This window comes from Nanorana parkeri, unplaced genomic scaffold (assembly GCF_000935625.1).
Source record: "Nanorana parkeri isolate BGI_ZX_2015 unplaced genomic scaffold, ASM93562v1 scaffold972, whole genome shotgun sequence".
Classification (NCBI taxonomy): Eukaryota; Metazoa; Chordata; class Amphibia; order Anura; family Dicroglossidae; genus Nanorana; species Nanorana parkeri.
Window position 1 is genome coordinate 223599 of NW_017307240.1, and position 23902 is coordinate 247500.

General features: G+C 41.6%; 1 protein-coding gene across 1 annotated transcript in view; it reads right to left on the bottom strand.

Annotated features, from left to right (window-relative positions):
* NETO1 (neuropilin and tolloid like 1) overlaps positions 1–23676 on the bottom strand; it is a 109594-nt gene extending 85918 nt beyond the window's left edge. The window contains exons 1-3 of the mRNA XM_018566756.1: positions 23524–23676; positions 22214–22267; positions 21971–22108 (exon numbers count right to left, since the gene is read on the bottom strand). Of these exons, the coding sequence (XP_018422258.1) occupies positions 21971–22108; positions 22214–22267; positions 23524–23551 (220 nt within the window). The 5' untranslated portion in view covers positions 23552–23676. The remainder of the gene's footprint in view (positions 1–21970; positions 22109–22213; positions 22268–23523) is intronic.
* Positions 23677–23902: the final 226 nt, after the last annotated feature.

The following is a 23902-nucleotide window of genomic DNA, read 5'->3' on the forward strand; positions in this document are numbered from 1 at the left end:
TAGGGTAGGTGCGGTGATGGTGAGTTGGGTAGTGTGCATTGGTCAGTGAAGTTTGCCGATGCATGCGTGTCAGTCTTTACTTGCCCCTTTCTCCTGGGGTTCTAGGTCTCAAGCAAATGACATTTTTTAAGCACTGGAACTACACAGGCACATTATTTTATATCAGGTTAGGATTTAAAGGAGAACTATGAGGTGAGTGCTTTTCACTCACGTCATAGTTCTAGCCGACCTGTGACAAAGAGACTGTCACAGGTCGGCTCAGTAGATCGGGAAGTGAGCGAACACATACCGGCGTTCGCTCACTTCTCGATCCTGTCACGGCTCTCTGCAGTGAGATTGCCATTTATTGCCGCGAGTAGCAGAGGAAATAGCAGAGAGCAACAGACACAACAAACAGTGTGGAGGAATGTGACATGTCAGAAGTGATTTATTATACAGAGTGTGGAGAGGAGACATTCTTCTCTATCTGAAAGACCACCATGGCTAGAAGAGAGGTGGGGCTATGTAGATCTCCATGCAGCTGAAAGAATTCGACACAACACCGCTGCTTTTTCACTTGTGTCTCCACCTCCCGCTCCCAAATCTCAGCTTGCACGCTCCGACTGCGGCCACAGCAGAGGGAGAATAGAAAAAAAATCTGAGGGTGAGCTAGATCCACTGTTACCACCCCCTTAGAGGAAAGGTGCTTGGAGCAGGGCTGTCTGTGGCCGTTTTCTGTGAGTTTTGATGAATTTATCTGTGATGTTCTGTGACTTTGGAAATCAGGAATACTGTGAATACAGTAAAGGTAAGGAGTATTTCTATTTGCCCTTAGGTCATAATTCTCCTTTATCCGTTATTTTACACAGCTACTTTTCATATAATTTTCTGTTTTTACACATCATCTTTTCTGCTACCTTGTCATATAATGAAGATCTATCATATTTACCACCCCATCTCTACTATTTTGTAATCTGGTACCCTTGAAATATACTCATTAACTATAAATAAAGAAACTCATTATACAGTTATTACTTTAGAATAATGCAGGCGATTGCCAAAGTTCTATAACAGTGCTGCTATAGAGCAAAGTCAATTATAGATTCTCACTTGGCTGTAATATTAATTATATTTGTCTGTGTTTCCATCTAATAAATCTTTTACATTTTTACATCAGCAGTATCCAACTTTAAATTACACAATCTCCTTAAACCTACTGTATGTTTACTCAGATTCCCTGGTTCAAAAAGCAATGTACATTCATGACCTGCAAGACTCTATTAAGGTTTTATGCACCCTGTGGTCAGTGTCTCATTTGCTCCCAGAGGTCAAGTGAAGCTTAGCTGTTGTGTGAAGGGGTATTAAGCTAGATATAAAACAAACGATCCACAATTTGCCATAGATTGACTCAATCAAGGTAGATTGTAGGAATCAACTAAGCATATTCAATCAAATTAAGATTCACCTGCAATTATCTAATCCACCCATTCCACAAGACTAAAGCAAACCAAATATTTATCTTTAATCGTATAAGTAGTCAAATGTTAGGTTGAAGAAATACATCTCAGTTTAGCTCTAACGTATTGTGATAGAGAACACTGTCTCTATATAGCTCAATGAACCCTTGCAGCAGTGCAGCACCACCTCATTTTCCACATGATATCCGTAAGGGTCCATTCACACCATATGCGCTGTCAGTGGTTTCCAGCACAGCCCCAAAACAAGACAAGGCAATTTGCCTTGTCATGCATGGTGCCCATTCACACCACCACGTAGTGGTAGGAATGCAGTGGTGTGCTCTGAAAAAAAGTAAGGTATGCCTTACTTTTTTCAATACAGCAGAATGTGATACATTACAACAGCCTCGCACTCCGCAATGCCTGTAGAACTGAATTAAATGTCAGTCAGTTCTTGTATATATACTGTATATTATAAAAAGTCTTCACTCCCCTTTACTAATGCCTGGTTTTTGAGATGAAAAACAAATCAGATAAAAAAAGATACATTTTCCACTTTTAATGTGACCTATAATCTGTGCAATACAATTAAAAAAACAAACTGAAATTGTTTAGTGGGGAAAAATAAAATAAAATATAAATTATAATTAGGGATGTGGCTGTGTTCATAATTAACCAATCACATTCAAACTCATGTTAAATAGTAGTCAGTACACACCTGCCATTAAAGTTTCTCTGATTACGCTCACCCTCCTGCACGTCCGTTTGGGTGCAGGTGTCCCGGCTTGGACGCAGACAGGATCCATCCTGTCAGCGTACGAGTGCGGACACCCGCACGGACGTGCAGGGTGGGTGAGCATAGGGCGGCCTATGGCTGCGTAGTCCATTGAGAAAGACAGGGGCTGCGTACTAATCACACGCAGCACCTGTCCTTCCAGGGAGCTGCCCGATACGGCCATGTACGTGCTGGTCATTTCTCGTGTGAATGTGGCTTTTTTTATCAAAGGGATCTCAATTGTTGGAAGGTATCAATCAGTGGTGGCAGCATTGTGCATTGGGGCTGTCTTACGAACAGTTCCAAATACCAGTCAATTCTGGCACAAACCTTCAAGCCTCTGCTAAAAAGCTAAAGATGGAGAGGAATTTCACCTTTCAGCATAACAATGACCCAAAGCATTCCTCCAAATCAACAAAGAAATGGCTTCACCAGAACAAGATACACCAGAACACCAGAACAAGATCAAAGTTTTGGAATGGCCCGGCCCTGAATCCCAATTGTAAATCTGTGGGGTGACCTGAAGTAAGCTGTATACAGGAGATGCTCTCACATTGTGTCAGACGGGTGCTTTTGCAAGGAAAAATGGCCAAAGCTTGCCAAGACAGGATGTGCCATGCTGATAGACTCCTACCCCAAAAGACTAAATGATGTCAGAAAATCAAAAGATACTTCAACAAAGTATTTGTTAATGGTGTGCATAGTTCTGCATCCACGTTACTGTACGGTTTTCATTTTAATTTTGTCCCCCTTTAAAGGTTTCAGTTTGTTTTTAATTGAATTGCACAGATTATAGGTCACATTAAAGGTGGAAAATACTGAAGTGATTTGTCTTGGTCTGATTTTTTTTTTTTACAACTTAAAAACTTGTCATTTTTACAGGGGTGTGTAGACCTTTTATATCCACATATATGACTATAACAAGACTATGGTGTAAAAGTATAAACTGAGTATTATAAAAGTGTTTACAACTTTGATGTGGCGAGCAAAGCTATATAAATCTACATGAAAAGAGTTGCCATAGTTACATAGTTAGTCACTTTAAGTACACACCAAGATGTCGATTGAGTTCAACTAAAATACCAAAATAAATGTAATACAAATACTGAGAGGGGAATTTATCAAAGCTGGAGCAGACAAAATCTGTGCACAGCAACCAATCAGCTTCTCTCTTTCATTTTCAAATCTTAACTGAACAAATTGAAGAGAGAAGCTGATTGGTTGCCATGGGCAACTGCTCCAGATTTTGTCTGCTCCAGTTTTGATAAATTCCCTTCTATGTATCCTCCACCAAAACCTGAACCTGCAAATAATCCATGGGAATGCTAAAAACTCTTAACAGAGAGAGAAATTCTTTCTTGATCCCCATGGCCATTCAGATTTTCCCTGGATCGGCAGTCTATAGTTTTATTACTTGTAATATTAATAGCCATTTATCTTTTCTGCATTTAAAACTAGCTCCTCTGGAAGACTAGTTCACATTTTCAAGGCTCAACCTTTTTTCCATCAGGTGCAACCTTTGATTGTTTTTTTAAATATAGGCACCACATTTGCTTTACTCCAATGCATTATAACCAAGCCAGAGATGAAAGAATCTCAAAAAATCCAGAACAATAGCGTTTGAAATTGCTAACCTCAATTCTTTGAGTACAGATGGATATAAGCCTGGTGCATTATTAATCTTTATTTTGTCTGTTTTTTTACCAATATCAGGGCTGGATTTCCCACAAGGCCAACCAAGGCTCGGCCGCCGGGAGTAGAAGGGCAGCAGGGGTGTGGAATTCCTATCTCCTGATGCCCAGGACATGCAGTTCCAGGCGCTGAGTGGGTAGTTGTTTTCTACATTTAGCCCTGCTTTGAGCAAGCAGAGCTAAATGTACCGCGGGGAAGCCGCCGCTTGTTTTGTACAAGTGACCCTGGCGATGGCGCCGAGATCACTTGTGTGCAGCCTGCAGGTCTGCCATTCTCGATTGGGGAGGGGACTGGCCTTGGGGCAGCAGAGAGAGTAAATCCGGCCCTGACGACAATGGAAGATTTCAAATGTAGCACAATGGCTCAATACTAATCTCATAATTACCCTAAAAAAATCATCATGTATTATGTCATGCATGGTGTTTTGGGAGGTGGGCATTTTTGGGTCCCTAACTCTTGAAACACCAGCCCAATACAGGCTGGCATCAATATAGCAGAGGGCAGTCACACATTCACCAGCTACAAGAATACCAAATAAAAGTTTTATGGTACTGTGCTTAAATCTCTCTTTTTTTCACTGTAAAAATTAAACAAGTTAAGCATTGCTCTTGAAGCACAAGTCTTATGCTAGACCTAAATACTACCACATACTCATCTGTTCCTGATGAAATGCTAACCTTTTCTGCTAAAGCTTTTTAACTTTTAGCTAAAGATAACCTTAAAGCAAATGCTGTGACTTTACCAGATGCAAAAAAATTCATAAAATGCATCTGATACCTTTTAAGGTCTAAACAAGTGCTTTGAGGTTATTTATGGATACGTAGATGTGGTACCTGTCTGGCCCATTAATTACTTTTAGCTCAAGCTAAAGTGTTTTGCTTTTAAATTCAGTGGGAAAATGTGAATTTGGTGTTCACCAGGCAACAATGTCACGCATTAATCACAAGTACAAACAGTTTTATGGTATTACAGTGTATTGAATCCCCAAAACAAAAATGTAATATCCTGTAGCTTATCAGTTCATAGATGCAGTGATTGTATTTTCCTTTTTCAGACATTTTGTTTCCTTATTTTTACCTGGTGATCCCACCAGTGACAAACTTTCTTAGGGTGACAATGCTCACTCACTGCAATGTAGCTATGTAGGGATGCACCAATACAATTTTTTCGGTATCGAGTATGTGTACCGATATTTATCTTTCGGTACTCGACGATACCATGTAGCTATACCGGTACTTCCGATAGCATGGAGCCAGCTTCCCAGGCAATCAGAAAGCCAGGCAGCGTGTTATTACTGGCCGCCCGGCTTCTTGATTGCCCGGCAAGCTGGCTCCGTGCTGTTTGGCCATCAGCATGGATCCATCAGCATGGAGCCGGCTTCCCAGCCAATCAGGAAGCCAGGCTATGGGTAATGACCAGCATTCCAGATTCCAGATTGGCTGGGAAGCCGGCTCCCTGCTGTTTGGCCAGCTCCATGCTGATTGGCTGGCAAGCCAATATATTACAATTGTGTACTTGGGTCTATATATGCCTTAATGTTTGATTCTTTCTTTTATTAGATGTTGTGTGAATACTATCACATACCATAGCAGGTGATTTTTCCATGAAATATCACTGAACATGTGCAGTATGTTATCACAGTTTAATGCATCAGTCCATAGTGTGTAATAGTGCATGGTACCATACTTTATAAAAGATTATAACCGGATATTTAAAACAAGCTCAACACACTGTAGATACTTCATAGTAGAAAGAGACCTCAATCTCGGTATATCTTAATAACATACTGAATATAAAAATAAATATTTTACAGTGCCTTCAACATCTTCAGGGAACTTAGCTCATCATTAAATTATTTGAATCTATATGCACTTAGTCAAGCAAAACATTTTGGCTGTCAAAACTGAAGTTTTTGTGTCAAGGATTTGTTAGATTTCAGGGAATCCTCATAAAACCTCCGTTATTTTAAAGCCAGCAGTCTAGAAACATGAGGTGTTTTGACAGTTCAGATTACTTAGTACTTTAATAAAGATTTCTTGAAACAAATTCATCCATCTTACACAACCCGGGACCAACATTATCTATTGTCATGATATCATTTTAAAGGCAATCAACACAGAAATGAAGGCAAAACACAGCACATGCCAGAAGAGATCTAATTTGACATTACAAGGTCTTTGCAAGAACATGTCTCCAGCTGACCACCATGGTCCTCCTAATGACTCCTACGTCATTATTGTGTCCTGCAAAGGTTAGCAGGAGGAGCCACTGTGGTCAGCATGGGCACCACTATTTGACCAGCCCAAGGAATTGAATTGGATTGCCACTGGGAGCTATATTTTAAAGTGAAGTTTTAGCAAAAATGCTTAGGAACAGGTATGTTTTGTGATTTTTTTTTTTACTTTCTAACAGGCTTTAACTTTTCACGCAAACACTTCTGTAGATCTTATTAAAAACAGAGTAATATTAATTGTACATATTATGTAACTTTAAAGAAGAACTCCAGGAATTTAAAAAACGTATGCTTGCAGTGGGGCTACCCCCGCAGTGCAAGTGCTCATTTTGTTTAGGCGGCTGAAATAAAGCACATATACTCACCTAATCCTCGGTGCCATGGTAGCTGGCACTCTACTCTCTCTCCCTCCATTCTAGCTGTGAAATGTCCCTTGGAGTTCTCACATCTAATGCAAGTAAATAGAACCTGCATTAGGTGTGATGACATCAGTGGTCCTTAGACTGTTGGAGCCTGGGGGAGAAGAGGTTGTGGGGACAGCTGGTCTAGCAGCCTGGTGGGACCAAGGATCAGGTGTGTATATTTATTTGCGCCCCCTAGACAAACAAGCACTTAACCCTTGCATTGTAGGGGTAGCCCCACTGTAAGGGTACTTTTTTTAAATTCCTGGAGTTCTTATTTAAAGTAGATGTAAACCCTAACCAAATTACATTTACTTTGCTAAACTATTGTGCCTCTTGCCTTGTTTAATAAAATAATTGTTTTCACCCTTTATTGCATCTCAGTTCTACCCATCTCCTGCAACTTCTCCTTAGCTATGTGCATGCACTCCAACAATAGCTGCATAGCCTCTTTCTCAAAGCTGGTTTTTTTCTGGTGACAACAGTGGGCCCTGCATAATGCTGAAAATATCATTTGTTGTTTCCATCAGAAGTCCATGTGAAAGGGTGACAATGCAGGAGCACAATCAGGAGGCTGGAAGTGTTGTCACCCTATACCAGGAATTATATTTTAATGTGTTTGACGTAATGCCAATTTTGACTCTACTTTATACATTACAGACCACCTAATACACTGTATTTGTGAACATGGCCAGATCCAATGATTGCAAAATAATGTAGATGGTGGGACCTTATATTTGGCCTATAAAATAAAATATCTCTTATTAAAAACAAGGTAATATTAAGGGTACAGACTAAAAAACTTTACTGTCAAGTTTGACCTTTAGTGTAGACATTTCAGCCCACCTATGATGATGCAATTGTCTTAGTTAAACTATGGTACAAAGAAAATGTAAACCTGAATGTCATACTGTCGTTTTCAAAAGTATTTGCCACTTGCTGTCAAAATATTCCTTTCATGATAACTCACTGTTCATGTTTTCCTTCTGTTGTCATTAAATTATTTGTGTCATTTCAAAAGCTAATACAATATTTATATTTACACGATTAGCAACAAACACTAAAGATGTACCTGCCACCCTAAATATTTACTTACAAACTAAAATGAATTACAAGTTCTTTGGTGAGCCTTCCAAGCAAGAATTTTCCTTGACTGTATGTAGAGACCTTCATTATTGTACAGATTTACTATAAATCTGACCATATGTGTGGACCATAAACATTCAATTGTTATTGTGTACAGCAGGGATGTACTAGTATCGTTATCAGTGCCGATGCCGAGTATTTGGGCGAGTACTCGTACTCGCCCAAATGCTCCGATGTCTAGCCCGATTCTTCCGGTATCAGAAAGCCGGGCAGCATGTCATTACACGCTGCCTGGCTTCCTGATTTGTCAGAAGCTGGCCAGTCAGGAAGCCAGGCGCCACAGCGCCCGGCTTTCTGATTGGTCAGGAAGCCGGCTTCATGATGAGGGAGCATGGAGTCGGCTTCCCGGCAAATCAGGAAGCCGGGCGCCACGTCATTACACAGCGCCCGGCTTCCTGATTGGCCAGAAAGCCGGCTACACCCTTTCTCGTCACCTGGTGACGAGAAGCATGGGGACGGCTTCCCTGCTAATCGGGAAGCTGGGTGGTGAGTCTTTACAGGCTGCCCGGCTTCACGTCTAATCAGGAAGCCAGGTGGCGGGTCATTACACTCCTCCTGGCTTCCTGAATGGGACTTCCGGTACTCGGTATTCGGTATCGGCGAGTACCAAAAAAAAAAAATATTGGTACTTGTACTCGATACCGAAATACTGTTATCGGTGCATCCCTAGTGTACAGCATATAGGTAACTTTAGGTGGAATTCTTCTGTAACAGCAAAATAAACAGTTTAAAACAAAAAATTATTTTACATCTGTTCAGCCCATGTTGTGATTCTTAAAACCATGCCACGCTTCACAATTAGTTTGTAAGCCATTTCTACACTGTAAAGCCAACAAATTAACTGTACTATTTAATACTGCAGCATTGGAGTCGCTTGCTTATGGACAATGGACAACAGTATGATGAAGTTGATTCATTGCTCAGTGAACAGGCAGGAGACACATGAGCACATAATGCCTGATGTTACCTGTCTTCCTGTGTGGAGTGTTAAATTATAATTTTTTGTAGTAAACAGTTAATTAGTAAGAATAGTTAACATATGCAGTGTATGTTTATTTCAACTGTGAACTTGTGCTCAAAAGTATTTAACCTGCAGTTTATATCTTTTAGATGTTATATTGAAATATTAGATATATGTCATTGCTATAAAGATGATTTTTCTTACAAATTATCTATGGTCATAAACTAGAAATAAATATGTACTTCTATATTAAATTTTCATATGTTCTATCCCACTCCTAATAACAGTATTGATCTAGAAATTGGAACCCAACTTACTGAAGATGCCCATAGGATGTACTTCCTCAATGCACTGACACAATGTCACTCAGCCCTGTGAATATGCACATATTCACAGGGCTGAGTGTGCCACAACTTCTTAGAGCAAAGCCTGCCTTCCGAACTACAACTCAACGTCTGAACAATGTAACATTATCACTGCTTGCTGAAAGCAATGCATGATGGCACATGTAGTCTTCAGAAATGGAGACTGCATCACATCAAGCAGCAGGGAAAGAGGCACAGAGCACACATGGAATCCAGAAAGTTGTTGAAATTGATGAGCAGACAGTAGGCAGCACTCACTGCATAAAAGGCATTTTTTCAAGTAAAATTTGATTGCATTATCAAAAACAACTCTGGTATGTATTCTTATTACAATGCCGATGTGATAACAGGATAGAATATGCTCCTTTAACAAGAATCAGAAACACAATCAGCCTTCTGTAGGAAAGTGGCAGGTTTTCTGTCTCAGACTGTTACTACTCCGTGCTGCTGCATAGCCTGACAAATATACAAAGAGGGGAATTTATCAAAACTGGAGCAGACAAAATCTGGAGCAGTTGCCCAGCTGCTCGAAATTTTGTCTTCTCCAGTTCTGATAAATTCCCCTCAAAGTATTTTACCACATTTCATTCATGTGAGCACCGCTGTATATAGCTTCATGTCAGCAGTCCTGGCTTCAGTAAGGTATTCAGTCACTTTATCTTTCATAAATGTGCCAGTCAACATAAACCATGCGCCCCAGAATGGAACACCGCCACTTGCAAGCATGTAGACAAACCATATAAACCTGTCACTCCTGAAGGATGCTACCGCAATACCGCTGGTGACTGAAAGTGTGCTGTAGAAAAGTAGGTTGCCCATAGAAAGCAGTTTGTTTCCATCTGACTGAGCTGCAGTCTAGGGTAGAAATGACACAAAAATTATGTCTGCAGGTTCTCCAGCATGATCCACTTCAGGGGCGGACTGGGCCCGGGATCAGGGTGGCAATTGCCCCCAGGGCTTCTCTGCTGCCTTTAAAAACTGCCCCTGCCCACGGCCGTCAGGGGGCCCGTCACTGGCCCCCACTAAAAGAAGCCTCCGGCCGCCGGTGCAGTGGCTCCCTCCACTGCCTCTCTGCCACTTGCACCGCTACAGATGCTGCTCTGTACTCAGCGGCCGCTTGCTCCTCAAGGCTGACCTCGGGAGGCCCCCACTTGTTGGTGGATACAGGGATCAGGTGATTATTAAAAAAATAAAATGTTTTATTTTATGTTCCCGGGGACATAGTCTGTCCGGGGATGGTGTCCTCAATCCGGGGACTGTCCCCAGAAATCGGGGATGAATGTAGAGCTGCTAAGCGAGAAGTAAGGAGGAGAAGGCGTGGGGGGATGACAGCCGAGGACAGACAGGCCCGATCTCAGAAGCAAGTTGCTGGAAGACTGCTCAGGTAACCTGCACTCCCCCCCCCCCACATGGTGCTCTATGTATAGAGGACTACAAATCCCAGCAATAATAATATATTATATGGCACAATGCGGAATACCACCAGCTATAGAGGACTACAACAAATCCCAGCAATAGTACAATATACAGCGCAATGCAGAATACCACCAGCTATAGTGTACTATTGTTGGGATTTGTAGTCCTCTATAGCCGGTGCCATTCTGCATTGATTGCTGTATAATTTTACACTTTCCATTTCACTATATTGCACACCACACTTTTTTTTTCTTTCTTCCACCGCTCCAAGCATGCTTCTGTGATGGACTACAATCTCAATACAAACTAGTAGTCCATCACTGGAGCCATTTTTTTATCCTGATTTAACCGGTTAATTGAACTCAATAATCGGCTAACTAATCGGTTTTGAAAATAATCATTAGCTGCAGCTCTAGATAAATGGTCACCCTACACCAGGGATCCCCCACTAACCGCCAGGCATCCCCCACTACAGAGCCCCGCACTAACCACCAGGGAGCACCCACTGGCCACAATGGAGCCCCCACTACCAACCTGGGAGTTACCACAGAGCCACCACTAATTCTTAGGGAGCCCCTACTGGCCACCACAGATCCCGCACTGACCAGCAGAGAGCCCGCACTGACCACCTGACAGTCCGCATTGGCCACCTGAGAGCCTAATTAGGGAGCCGCCTCTGCTGCACCCACACGCACCCGTGAAACTCTCTGGACCCCTGGTGAGAGCCCACTACTGGCCACCACAGATCCCGCACTGACCAGCAGAGAGCCCGCACTGACCACCTGACAGTCCGTATTGGCCACCTGAGAGCCTAATTAGGGAGCCGCCTCTGCTGCACCCACACGCACCCGTGAAACTCTCTGGACCCCTGGTGATAGCCCGCACAGCCCACCTGAGACCCTGGAGACATCGGGCGGCGAACCCAGAGTATGTAGCTTCATATTATTATGTATTGCTGAGATTTGTAGTTCTCTATAGCTGATGCTGTTCTGTATTGCTGTATAATGGTATTGCTGGGATTTATAGTCCTCTATAGCTGATGGTATTCTGCATTGCTGTATATGTATTGCTGGGATTTATAGTCCTCTATATCTGATGGCATTCTGCATTGTTGTGTAATGTATTGCTTGGAATTGTAGTTCTCTATAGCCAATGTCATTCTGCAATGCTGTACAATACATTTCTGAGATTTATAGTCCTCTATAGCTGGTGGTATTATTCTGCATTGCTGTATAATGTGTTGAGATTTGTAGTGCCTCTACAGCTTGGATTTAGTGACAGAACCACCAAGGTCCCAGCAGTCATACAGGCGCACAGCACTGACGAGGCATCCCTCCACTACCAGTGTTCTTTAATTTTCCTCAACCCATAAATTTCTCTACCGCGTCTCTTCCAGGTGCGCATGTCATGAAGAAAAGGGGGTCATGAAAACATCTGATTCGGATGACTCCGCCCCACTGGAAGTGACACAGTCGAGAAAATGTATAGGATCGAGAAAAATTATAGAACACTGACTTTGACACTGTCCGGCCCCTCCCACTAACCTCCCACAGCTCACAGCCCAGAAGCATGAACAGCCAGCAGCGGTCTACAGTGGGCGAGAGTGCCTAAGTAGTGGACATGGAGCGGAGTAAGGCCAGAACCATGTAGGGAGCCCAGTGGGAGGAGAGCACCATCCCGCAGCCAGTCACCCCTTTCATGGACTTACTAGGAGTCCTCACATCACCCGACCATTCACACTACCGTTACATGGATGGCAAAAGTGGCAGACAGAGGCGGGGAAGAGACAGAGCGGGAGGGAGCCAAGTTGCTGCACCATGGGCCTCTGGGTTGTACTTGCTCCCTGGGCTAAAAGTTGCCAGTCAGCCCCTGATCCACTTCATAAGATAAGCATTCCTCCTGAATACCCCTACTACTCCTGAACATTCTCAATGCATTAGTGAAAACAATTTGTAAAATTATTTGAATTAAAAAGAAGCAGGGAATGTGTGCTTTATGGAGAGGATCATGTTGGTGGACCTGTAATTGGTTGCTATGGGTAACAAGAAATGTTCCTATAATATGTTTTCATACACTAGCCCAAATGTTCCCTAAGGCCCAGACTATGGCAAAGATACCTGGACCATATAACACCAAAATAAAGGCAAAAGAAGATTTATAGCTATGTAATAAGAACATAAAAGCTGAACTGTAGACATAAGCCATGTAACCTAAGCCAGGAGAGCTATATCTATGCAACAATAGCAGAATACGGTAATCATGCTCCATCTCAACTCCACTACTATCATAAAGCTCAATTAAAGATTTAGCTTTTGAGTTTTTCTATATGATGGAATAAATAGGACAAAATTGTATACGCTATACTCAGTGACTTCAGTGTTTCTCCACTCAAATTCTCAGCTATATAGATATTTGTTTTTCAACATTCCAGTCAGAAATCATGCTTTTTAATTGGAACAGGTTTAAGGTCCAGTCTACTGAGTCACATTCTAACCTCTTTCATCATTCAGGGAAATATTATATTTCAATTTCTCCATTCAGAATTATTTCTTTAGTCTGGCTGTCACAGACTTCATAATAACATTATACTATTACACACCCCCAATCATATTATTTATAATGTATATTAAAGCAATAACTGGGATATATAAATGCACGGGCATGAGATATTTGTTGTGGCTGTGGGGAAGTGGGTTTAGATGCAGAGTTCTTAAAAAATGTCTTCACTGGAACCACCAAGAGAATAAAGAAGCTGGTGAATGATTTAACATACTGGTCACCTAAAATAACAATTTTGCAATAATGTGTATGGAATTAACATTTAACTGATGCAAACAAATTATTCCGCATTTGACTTTGTAAAAAAAATCTGTAACCATGCCTTCTGGTAGCCACCAAAGGCCCATTTTGGGAAACACTACTACTAGATTCTCTTTAGCGGGATTTACAGGTCTGTACTCATGTGTATTTAGGGCCAAAGGATTGTTTTAGTTTTAGATGGTTAAAACTTTTATCAGGTTTTTATTGCTATCTGTGTATCCACTAAGGAGATTAAACCTATCAATGTATCCATTGTCATTGGGACAGAAAGTAATAGGGAATTCAATTTTTTTACCGCTGTCACCAGAACAAGAGGTGAGGTTAAATATTCCAAGGGGGACACTTGTTCTAGTGACAACTGTCTACGAGGGGTGTTTCCCTGACTTTAGAAAGATTTCCTTCTATTTCTTGTTGAATTTCTGGCATAAGAAGTGAGGGAAATCTCTTCAATTGGACATAAGCAGCACAAAAAAAAAGAAGATAACAAACAAAAAAAACTGACCAGGGTTTTAACCATTTGCTACTCTATCCAAAACAAAACCCACTGTATAAAATTATATCAGCCTATTTTAATACATATAGATTACTGTTCTATTCTACATGTTAACAGAAGACAGAAGTGATATAGATCTGTGTGAAAGAGGTAAGGATTAAAATGAAAATATAGTGCCTAGCCAACTATTACATCAAGTCTTTTCAGTGAGCTACCAAGATCCAATTTAAAATATGTTTCTAATAATAACTGAAAGGAGATGTCTCACTTGCCTTCATATGCAGTATATGTGGAAGCTACACAACATAATCAAGGTGGCCTGGCCAGTCCTACTGCAGACTATGGGGGTTATTCACAAAGCTAGCTAAAGGATGAGCCATAGCTTCGGCTGATCCTTCAGCTAGCTTCGGCCGCCTGAGCCGTTCGGTTCAGTAGAACTGAAGGGCTGCATACAGGCTATTCACTATAGCCCGTACAGCTCCCGAAGTTGGCCGAGCGGCTCGTTCGACCCGAAGGCATATGCTTCGGCTCGACTGAGCCGAGGTGTAATCCGAAGTGGGCCAAACGGCCGGCCATTGGCTGGCCGAAAGCCTGCTACTGACAGCTGGGCGGAGCCAGCCGTGATCTCACGGCTGGCTCCGGCCACTTGCAATGACAGATCAGCGTCCCCTGGTCACAATGAGAATATTTGTGAATAACCCTGTATGAGTTTACCAATTTTTTAAACATGTAGATATTTTAAATAGACTGGAAAGTTTACCAGGAGGTTATCACAGTCTGATAGAAAGCTACAAAATTCTATGAGAGGCTCAGATATGATCAAACATTGGTAGGCCTTTTGTGGAGGCTTCCTTCCGCCAAAAAAACTAAGATAAATTGGCAGAACTGGTTCAGTCTAAGTTTATTACAATGTTATAAACTGATTGTGCAGCATTTTGATCATGAGTTGACAATGTGGAGCAGTTCAGTAACAACAGACCACGAATGCACGATCTTACAGATGCACGATTTGCAAAGAGTAAGTTGCAAATGTATTTCATAATTCTATTCAAGCATACAAACCTGACAAGTCCCACAGTCTCTCTGAGTTACACAACCTTTGGGATAATTACTCATGACTGAACAGTGTCTTAAGATTTGCTTGCTATGACAGCTCTGCCTTTTGAAGCATTTATTTTTTCTCATGATAATTGTGCTGTTGTCTTGTCTCCTGTAAAGGAGAGCTGGAGGCTGCCTGGGTCCATGCACCATGGTTAGTTATTATATGTCAAGCACCAATGGGAAAGGAACAGTAGAATTCTGTTTATTTAGCAAAAATGTAAAGGCATATTTATAAAATGGTGAATGACCTGTCATATTTTCTGGAAAACAGTAGGTCCCCCTGCACTCCTTACAGCGCTTCCAGTCCAAGTAGCAATAGTGGTGCTCGCAGTGACAGTCATGGATGGCGTTGTGCACAACAGTCAATGAAGGATAGAAATCATCAGCACTCAGCAAATGAAATTCAAAAAAATTTCCATTTATTTGGACTAAACGTCACACATATCGCATAATCCAATCCAGCGTTTCGGGACCACGCAGGGTCCCTTCATCAGGGCAGAGATGTTGGATTGGATTATGCGATATGTGTGACGTTTAGTCCAAATACATGGACATTTTTTGAATTTCATTTGCTGAGTGCTGGTGATTTCTATCCTTCATTGACTGTCATATTTTCTAACATGAATTTCCAATCAGGGAGCATTTGCATATATCTAGATTTCACTGTTCTTCAATGGTAAATATGGGTCTCAGTAACATTCACAATCCTTAAAATGTGCAAGTGTTACATTCGCCAGTGACAGTTTAGTTAGATATTTATCAATCTCAAGCAAGTGAATCGTTGTTTTTCTTTCAATAATTTCTAATGGAGACCAACAGACTGCAAATTTGCAGTATATTCACGTCATTGCAAACAAAATTATAGCCAAAAATCTGCAAGTGTACTTGATGGAATTCATCCTCTGTAGCTGGTGCTGGTAAATGCTACAGCTTTTTTAAAGAAAAATCCCCTATGTGAATGAGTAAGGTACACAGTACCCCCCCTCATACACAAGGAAATTAGAGTGTATATAAAGACACACACTTATGATAAGTCCTTTAATAGAAAAACAAATTGCCCACACTGCACATTCATCGTCAATCACATTGTCCAGCGATGCAGATCCTCATCAATCACGATGAAAGATGACGCCTGGCCCACCAAACAAACAAACCAAATGCCATGGCTATATGTAGTTAATGATGTCACTGGCACCCCCTCCCCTTCCTTTGTTTACATTCAGTTGTTGGCTGAGAAATCTTGGTCCAAACCCAAAGTTCACCTCTAGTGACCAGTGAGTAGGAAGGTCATGTGACTCAGCAATCCTGGCACTAGGCGAAAACACTATCCTTGATAGCACAGACCAGAAGTGTCTGCAGCTGTGGACTCCAGTGGCCATTTTGGGAAAGCCTGTGTCATAATAGCACTCATTTCTATGGCTAGTGTGCTTGTTGTCAGGGTAAGTGAAGTTAGGATGAAGAACACTTTTTATAGGGATAGACTAAGACCTCACATTTTTTACTGTGCTGAAGGTTCCTTAAAGGGCTGTCCCTGACTGGATCAGAGACCTGAGCACAACCAAGTACTCTTATATGTTGAAGTTGAGAAGTAGCATTACACAGAATTCCACAACACAGATTCACATGCAGAGAACTTGCCAGAATTGGGTTGCATAAATCATGCACACAATATGTATTTAGCCAAGCCTCAGTCTGCATCATGTCTGATAAGTACTGAGAACTGTAATTACAGTGGTAATATCTTAGAGCCATGCACTTTGGGAGTTAATAAAGTGTGGAATATGTTTTGTTAAGGTGCTTATTTCCTAAACAAAGCTTACCGTCTTTAGTTCTCTGTTGACCCAGAGAGAGGCGGAGAGAGAGGGGGAGAGAGGGGGAGAGAGGGAGAGAGAGAGGGAGAGAGAGAGGGAGAGAGAGGGAGAGAGAGAGAGAGGGAGAGAGAGAGAGGGAGAGAGAGAAAGACAGAGAGACAGAGAGACTGCATGCAGACTGTGCTGGAACAATCTGCAGGTCTAAGCAGTCCCAAACTGTCTCATAGCCATATATGTTGTGTTGCATTCTGCACTGACACAGACCACCAATGGAAAGCTATTTTGTTTTCAGTTTGATGTAATGGTGACAAATAAACACAGGCAGGAAGAATTGTGGCAACTGGTCTACCACTCTGCAAGCTTTATATTTAAAGCTGACACATACAATTCGTGGAGGTATGTAAAGGGCAAAGATGGAACTCATTCTGCTGAAATGCAAGAACTATTGTCATGAACTGTATGCACATTGTGCTAAAAAGCCACTGAGATTAACAACTAAGGTTTTAGGCAAGTGTAGTTCACATCAGAAGCCACCCCTTCACATCAGGAGCCTCCTTCACATAACAGTTCCCCCTCCATATCACAACCCCCTTGACATCAGGAGCCCACTTCACATCAAAGTCCCCTCTTCACATCAGAGTCCCTCCTTCACATCAGGGGCCCCTCTTATCATCAGGAGCAGTGGTGTCACAAGGGGGGTGTCATTATTGCAGAGGTAACACCAAAATGACTGACAGTGTCAGGAGAGACCTGGCGGAATACCTCATGAAGTTCATGAGAGGTTGGCTCCAACATAATGCATAACCACTTCTGACCTTACTAGGGGATATTGGCAAGTGAAACTAATGGAAGAGGCAACAGAAAATACAGTATTCGCTATTCCACAGTGGCCTACTTACAGTAGATGATGTAGTGGTTTTTGGACTGAACTCCACACGAAAAGTAGGTTTAACAGCAAGCCTAAAGGTTTGCTATCGGTCTGGAACAGGCACGGTACCTTGGTTACATCATTGGACAAGGTCTGAAGAAACTCAAAATTCATACGGTCAAAGAAATGAGGGATTGGCCAACTAATTTTGGCATGAAGCAGGTTAGAACCTAACTGGTCATTGTAGGTTGCTATAGACCAGGGGTGCCCACAAGGTCGATCGCGATCTACCAGTCGATCTCGTAGCGATCACTGGTAGATCACCATGTCCTCTCCTCCCGCCGCTGTGAAGGAACCGGCAAAAAAAAAGTCGTATCCCCCGCTGCCTGTGCCCGGGAGAGCAGGGGGATCCAGAGAAGTTGCAGCCCCCTGTGCGTGGACGAGCGGCAGAAGATCGGTACATGCCACTAGTATGTACCAATCCTCTGTGTAGGACAAACACTGGAGCGATCGGCTGATCACTCCAGTGTTTGTAAATAACTTAGTACTATGTGTCCCCAGTTATAAATGAATGAACAGGATGTGATTTACATTGCAGCCTGTTCATTCATAAGTTTCTCAATGGGAAGAAGCACTCTGTACAGAGGCTCCTCCCCATTCAGAAACTGCTTGATAGTAAAATATTTTCTGAATGAATGGGAAGCCTCTGTACTTTCCATTCGTTTAGAATAGAGGCTGCAGAAAAAGAGATTGAGGACTTTGTGTCCTCAATTTCTTTTTCTATTTTAAAAGGGAAATATCAGGGGGCTTTTTAGACCCCTAATATTTCCCCGAAGCCCCCCCAAGAGTAAAAAAAAACGTTGGTAGATCTCAATGAGCTCGTCATTTGAAAAGTAGATCTCCAGACGAAAAATAGTGGGCGCCCCTGCTATAGACTGTACATTCCAGATGTTGCCCCCTTAGCAGCATCTTTGACTGGTTTAACCAAAGGGGGAAATGCTAGGTTGAGTAACTGGGGTCCTGACGCAGAAAAAGACTTTCAGAGTCTGAAAAGGGCCCTTTGTTGACCACTGGTGCTAACAGCAACAGACTTTCAGAAAAAGTACTTGGTCCAGACTGATGCTTCCAATGTAGTTCTGGGGGCTCTTTTGCCACAGAAAGTGAGTGGGGAAGTGCATCTGCCGATGTGTTTGTGTCAAAAGCTGATGTCAGCAAAAAGGAACTATAGCACTGTACAGCAAGAGTGGCGGGCTATTGAGGGGGCACTGGAGGCTTTTCAATATTATCTACTGGGACAATGCTTTAGACAATTCATGGACTATGCTCTCCTACAATTAATGGTCCAAGCCAAAAGAAAGAAACCCTAGAGTCACTCATTGGTTCCTGGCTCTTAATGTTTCTTATTCAAGGTTGAGTATCGAGTGAGTTCTCATCACAAGAATGCAGATGCCACTGTTTAGCATCCAAGACAATGGGTTCAAACAGAGTGGGTGGGTATATGACAAACAGACCCTCTGAGTCCAGGGTGGGAATATATATGGGGCTTTTCTAACCCTAGACTGTGGCATTTTGTGAGATAACTTGGTGGTAGTGGTACAACCATGTAGTAATATGGGGCATGCACCCCCGTGGCACTGGCCACACCCTTTCCCCCACCTGGGGTATTTATTATTATTTATGTATTACAGGTATTTATATAGCGCCGACAATTTACACATCACTTTATATGGTGAACATTCACATCAGCTCCTGCCTTCAAGGAGCTTACAATCTAAGGTCCATATCTCACATGCATAAATACCAGAGCCAATTTAGTCAGGAGCCAATTAACCTACCAGCATGTCTTTGGAGTGCGGGAAGAAACCAGGGTACTCAGAGGAAAACCACGCAAGTACAGGGAGAACATGCAAACTCTTTGCAGAAAGTGAGCTGGCTGGGATTCAAACCAGGAACCCCCACTGCTGCAAGGCAGAAGCGCTAACCAGGTGTATCATCAATATCTTCTCCGCGATGAGTAGGTGGTGTTTTAGAGAGAGAGAGACTGCATGTAGGCTTGCTGGAACAGCCTGCAGGTCTAATCAGACCCGGTTCTGGACAGTGCCCCCCTATTTTGTTTTGTAAGTGATGCAAAGATGACTAATATTGGTGACCCCTACAATATATATAAGAAAAACTGAAGTCTATCCTGACTACAGGAAGTGAAAAGGCACAGAGCATGTGACCATATTTTACTTAACCTAGTTATGTGGGGGTTTTTTTAATATAATTTCCTAGTCTCCCTTATAGCTCTATCCCAAACTGCAAAAACTGTTGTGGCTATGGATATACTTTAAGGAAATATTTGTTTTTATGTAAAGTAAGTATGCTGCGCAGGGCCCTTCTTTAGAAAGTAGTAACCATGCATGTAGCAATGGTTGCCTTTGGGCTTTTGTTTTGCCTTCCTCTGGACCAAAACTTCTAGAGTTTATTGAATTTGACTGACATTTCAGCCTAAATAGCCTAAATAACTATGTAACTGTAATTACAATTATCATTTAGAGGCTTTTCAATATGTTGTTTGCCATATCCTTTAAAATTGGCACACCTTAGTGTAAAAGCCTATCAAATATAGCCTCATTTAAACATATAACAATATAAAATGGTTACTAGCTCCTTAAAAATTAGAGCTTGAAAGCATTTGATACAAAAAAAGCATACTCCTTCCTAAATCCTCCCCTAACTAATCTATTAATCTCTCATCATAGCACAGAAAGACTTGACAACACTAAGGAAATTAACTAGAATGTTGACATACATTCCTTTTTTAATTAGCCAAGATTAAATTGTGAAAATCCACATGTAAAGTTTAATTGCACATCTAACAATAGGTTTTCTCAGCACACATTTCCGCTCTGCATAAAATATGTGTGGGTAATAGTAGTAGGTTGCTGAAAAATTTACCATAGGTGCAAAAATGTGTTGAATAATAGTCATGAGTCACAAAGGGTTGGGTACCTCTTGAATAAGGACACCAACCTTTACATAACATTTGAACAGCTAATATTAAGCTTCAAAATGCAGTAACCCACAGCAGCCGATCAGAATTCATAACTTAGTAATTTTACCTAAATAAACTGAAATCTTATTGACTGATATAGGTAATTACACGTTGTATATTGTCTCTCCTGCCTGTGCTGTTTTAAAGTTGAACTCCAGACACACAGCTAAATATACAGGGAGCTGTTTCCTTGCCAAAGGATTTGTATTTCTATCCATTCAGTTCTGAGATTTACACAGCTCTGCCACACCATATGGCATTAAGGGATACCTGATTTTTCTTTGATGCAGCTCAGTAACATTTACAGGTCTCGTCCCACTGGACAGTGAAAGGTAACCAGCAGACAGATGATTTTTACTCTGTCACTCTGCTCTTTCTTCCAATTAATATGCTTCTTGCACTGCAGCACAACTGGTTGGCCCCTTGTGCTGCTTTTCTCCTACCCAGTCTGAGCTCTGCTGTACAGAGACTGCAGGAGGCTGATACCAAGGAAAAGTCTAGTACCTACATTGATTACTTAAAAAAATACATTTTAAGGAGGTATTAAATAGGGGGCTGTATTTATTTATGTCATTGATATCTACCCGGAATTCAGCTGTAATGACTATAGGCGCAAGTCACAATATTTTAACACCAGGACAGGGATCATTAATTTTCAGCCATGTGACTGCAATTTTGAAAATCTCATTGGACCCAAGCGAAAATAACTGTCCTCGTTCTAGCATGTTAGCTTGTGAAATGAGCCTTTTGTCTCCAAACTATAAATAACGATCATTTTGGAATATAAGAATCCTTATCCTATTGTCTCAGTCTCCAGTATTTTCACCTATATGTAAACTGTATAATGCAGCAGAAACTCAGACACATGCTCCAATGCTGAAGCAAACAGCATCAAAGAAAAGGGTCCTACATGTGGCCTCCAAGCTAATGGCCAAAGAAATACTTCTTTAGAATATGTTATATTGGACATATAAATCCACTCTTATGGGATCTGTATAATGCACCAAAAGCTCAGAAATGTGCTCAAATGCTCAACCAAGCAGTATCAAAGGAAACAGAGACCTGTGCAGGGGGCTTCCAAGCTATTAGCTAGAGGATCACTGCTTTAGAACATTTAATATTACTATACCAGACAATAAATTCACAACAAATTCAGACTAATGGGAATTGTATAAAAATGCGGCAATAAATCAGACACATACCCAAATGCTGATACAAGCAACATTAATAGAAGGAGAGACCTGCATGTGGCCCCCAAGCCACTGACTAGAGGATGGTGATTTGGATGATTTAGAAGTTGTAATATTACTACACTGGGCAATCATTTAAACAAAACTTTCATTTTAGAAATACTCAGGCATACAATATGTTATATGATTGACAGTATGTAGCATATAGCTTTAAACTATAACTACCTTCTATTATGTAGATACACTCCTTGTCAGGAGGGTATTTGTTGGGGTAGTTGGGAGAAGTAAAAAATCCTCCATCTGCGTATTTTGTCCACGTTCCACACTGTAAAGATTTCTGTCCTTCTGAAGGTGTCTGTTTGTCTAGAAGAAAATCACACCAAATCAATCCATGAACAAAAAAGAAATCTACATTGCGTATACATTTTTTATCAAAAACTGCAGTACTAAGGGCCACACACAACTTACCTCCTACTTTTTTTGTTGCCCAAGACACATGCAGAATAATTAGACTTGTTACAACTGCAATAAAAGAAGACATATTAGTGTTTAGATGATTTTTAAAATCTTCATTGTAAACTGCACTAGGTGCTTTCTATTAGACATAGCTTGTAATTGATTAAAACAAATCATTTTATTCGATTGGAATCTTCATCATAGACACACACACACAGGATTGTTTGAAACTGCTCTGTAGTATACCAGCCATGCTTGCAGGATATAGAGTATGTCTGATATATGTCAGACAATGCGTTATGTCTCACTGACTCAGTCACAAGATAAGGTGATGTGTGTGTGTGCCTGGCTTAACTCCTGGCACAGTGATCTAGCCAAAGCAATGATCCAAAAATGATAAATTATCAGACCAAAGTAAAAGCTTGCCTTTTAAGATTCATCTTAAAAGTCACATAAGCAATGTATACTAGACTTTGATTATGTAGCTTCAAATGTGACAAACAGACTGCTGCCTTTGAAACACCATTATGCACAAGAAGCTTGCAATTAACCAAGATCACACAGGGGTACACATAGGTGATTTTTCTTACATTCCAAGCTGCAGAAGCTATAACAGGAATGGGAAATACAAGAGAGTATTGCTGAGATCACACAACGAACAGCAGCATCAAAAGACCAATAATATTGACACACAGACGGAGCTGTCCTTGGTTCTTAATGAGTTATGGAAATGAAGCTTCTTTATATACACACGTTTAAGAGCCTCTGAATTTTTAATAGAGTGAAACTGACTGTCCTAGCGATTTTAATGCAGTTCTCTACAAACACAACAGCTTTTGATGAAACTAAGCTGTCACCCCCCCTCCCCCCCAAGCCCAGATCATCGGATGTGTATCTAGGAAGCCTCATGCATGGGGTGGTTAGAACAGTGTAGCTTTATCACATTGAGCAGCACTTTGCTGTGTACAGCGTTTACTAATCACTGCAGAAAATGACACTGTTATACCTCCATTCACCACAAGACCGCCCCCCCCCCCGATTTCACATGGTAAGCATAAGGAGGGAGTTAGGCTACATCTCCAGAATGTCAATGCATGGCCAGCATAATATACAGTAGAAGCTTCTACTTGCATCACCTTTGTCCTCACCTTGCTGCCAATATCAATATGCCATAAGAACAAAATATAACAATAAAATCACAGCAGCAGCAGCTGTAGTAAATGTGTTGGCTGGACTGAGATCTATTAAAGCTGATCAAGTCTAGAAGAAAGAGACAGAAGTATTGTGCAGCAAGCTGCAGCTAGAGACATTATCATACTCACTGTGAAACAAACTGCGCCCATGGACCATGTCTGTTCCTTACACAAGGGGCTTCGATCTCCACTAATTCCATTTAGATACGGGAGGACTTCCAGTGCGGGGGAATAGGATGGATTCAAAAAAAGACACACAAGCCAGCGCAGCAGGAATCGCCACTTCCTCTCCAGACGGTTCAAGTGATCACCATGATCATGAAATGTATCTAAACACTGCATTCAGACACTAGATCCCATCTCCAAGACAGATCCCCAGGGCTCGGCAACAGATCGCCATGGACGGGCAGCAGGTCACTTCCCCGGGAGCCTTGTCAAGGTTGGAGAGCATGAGGAAGAACAGGGCTGTCAGATCGGAAGCAATCTGGTCATGAGTTTGGTGGGAGAC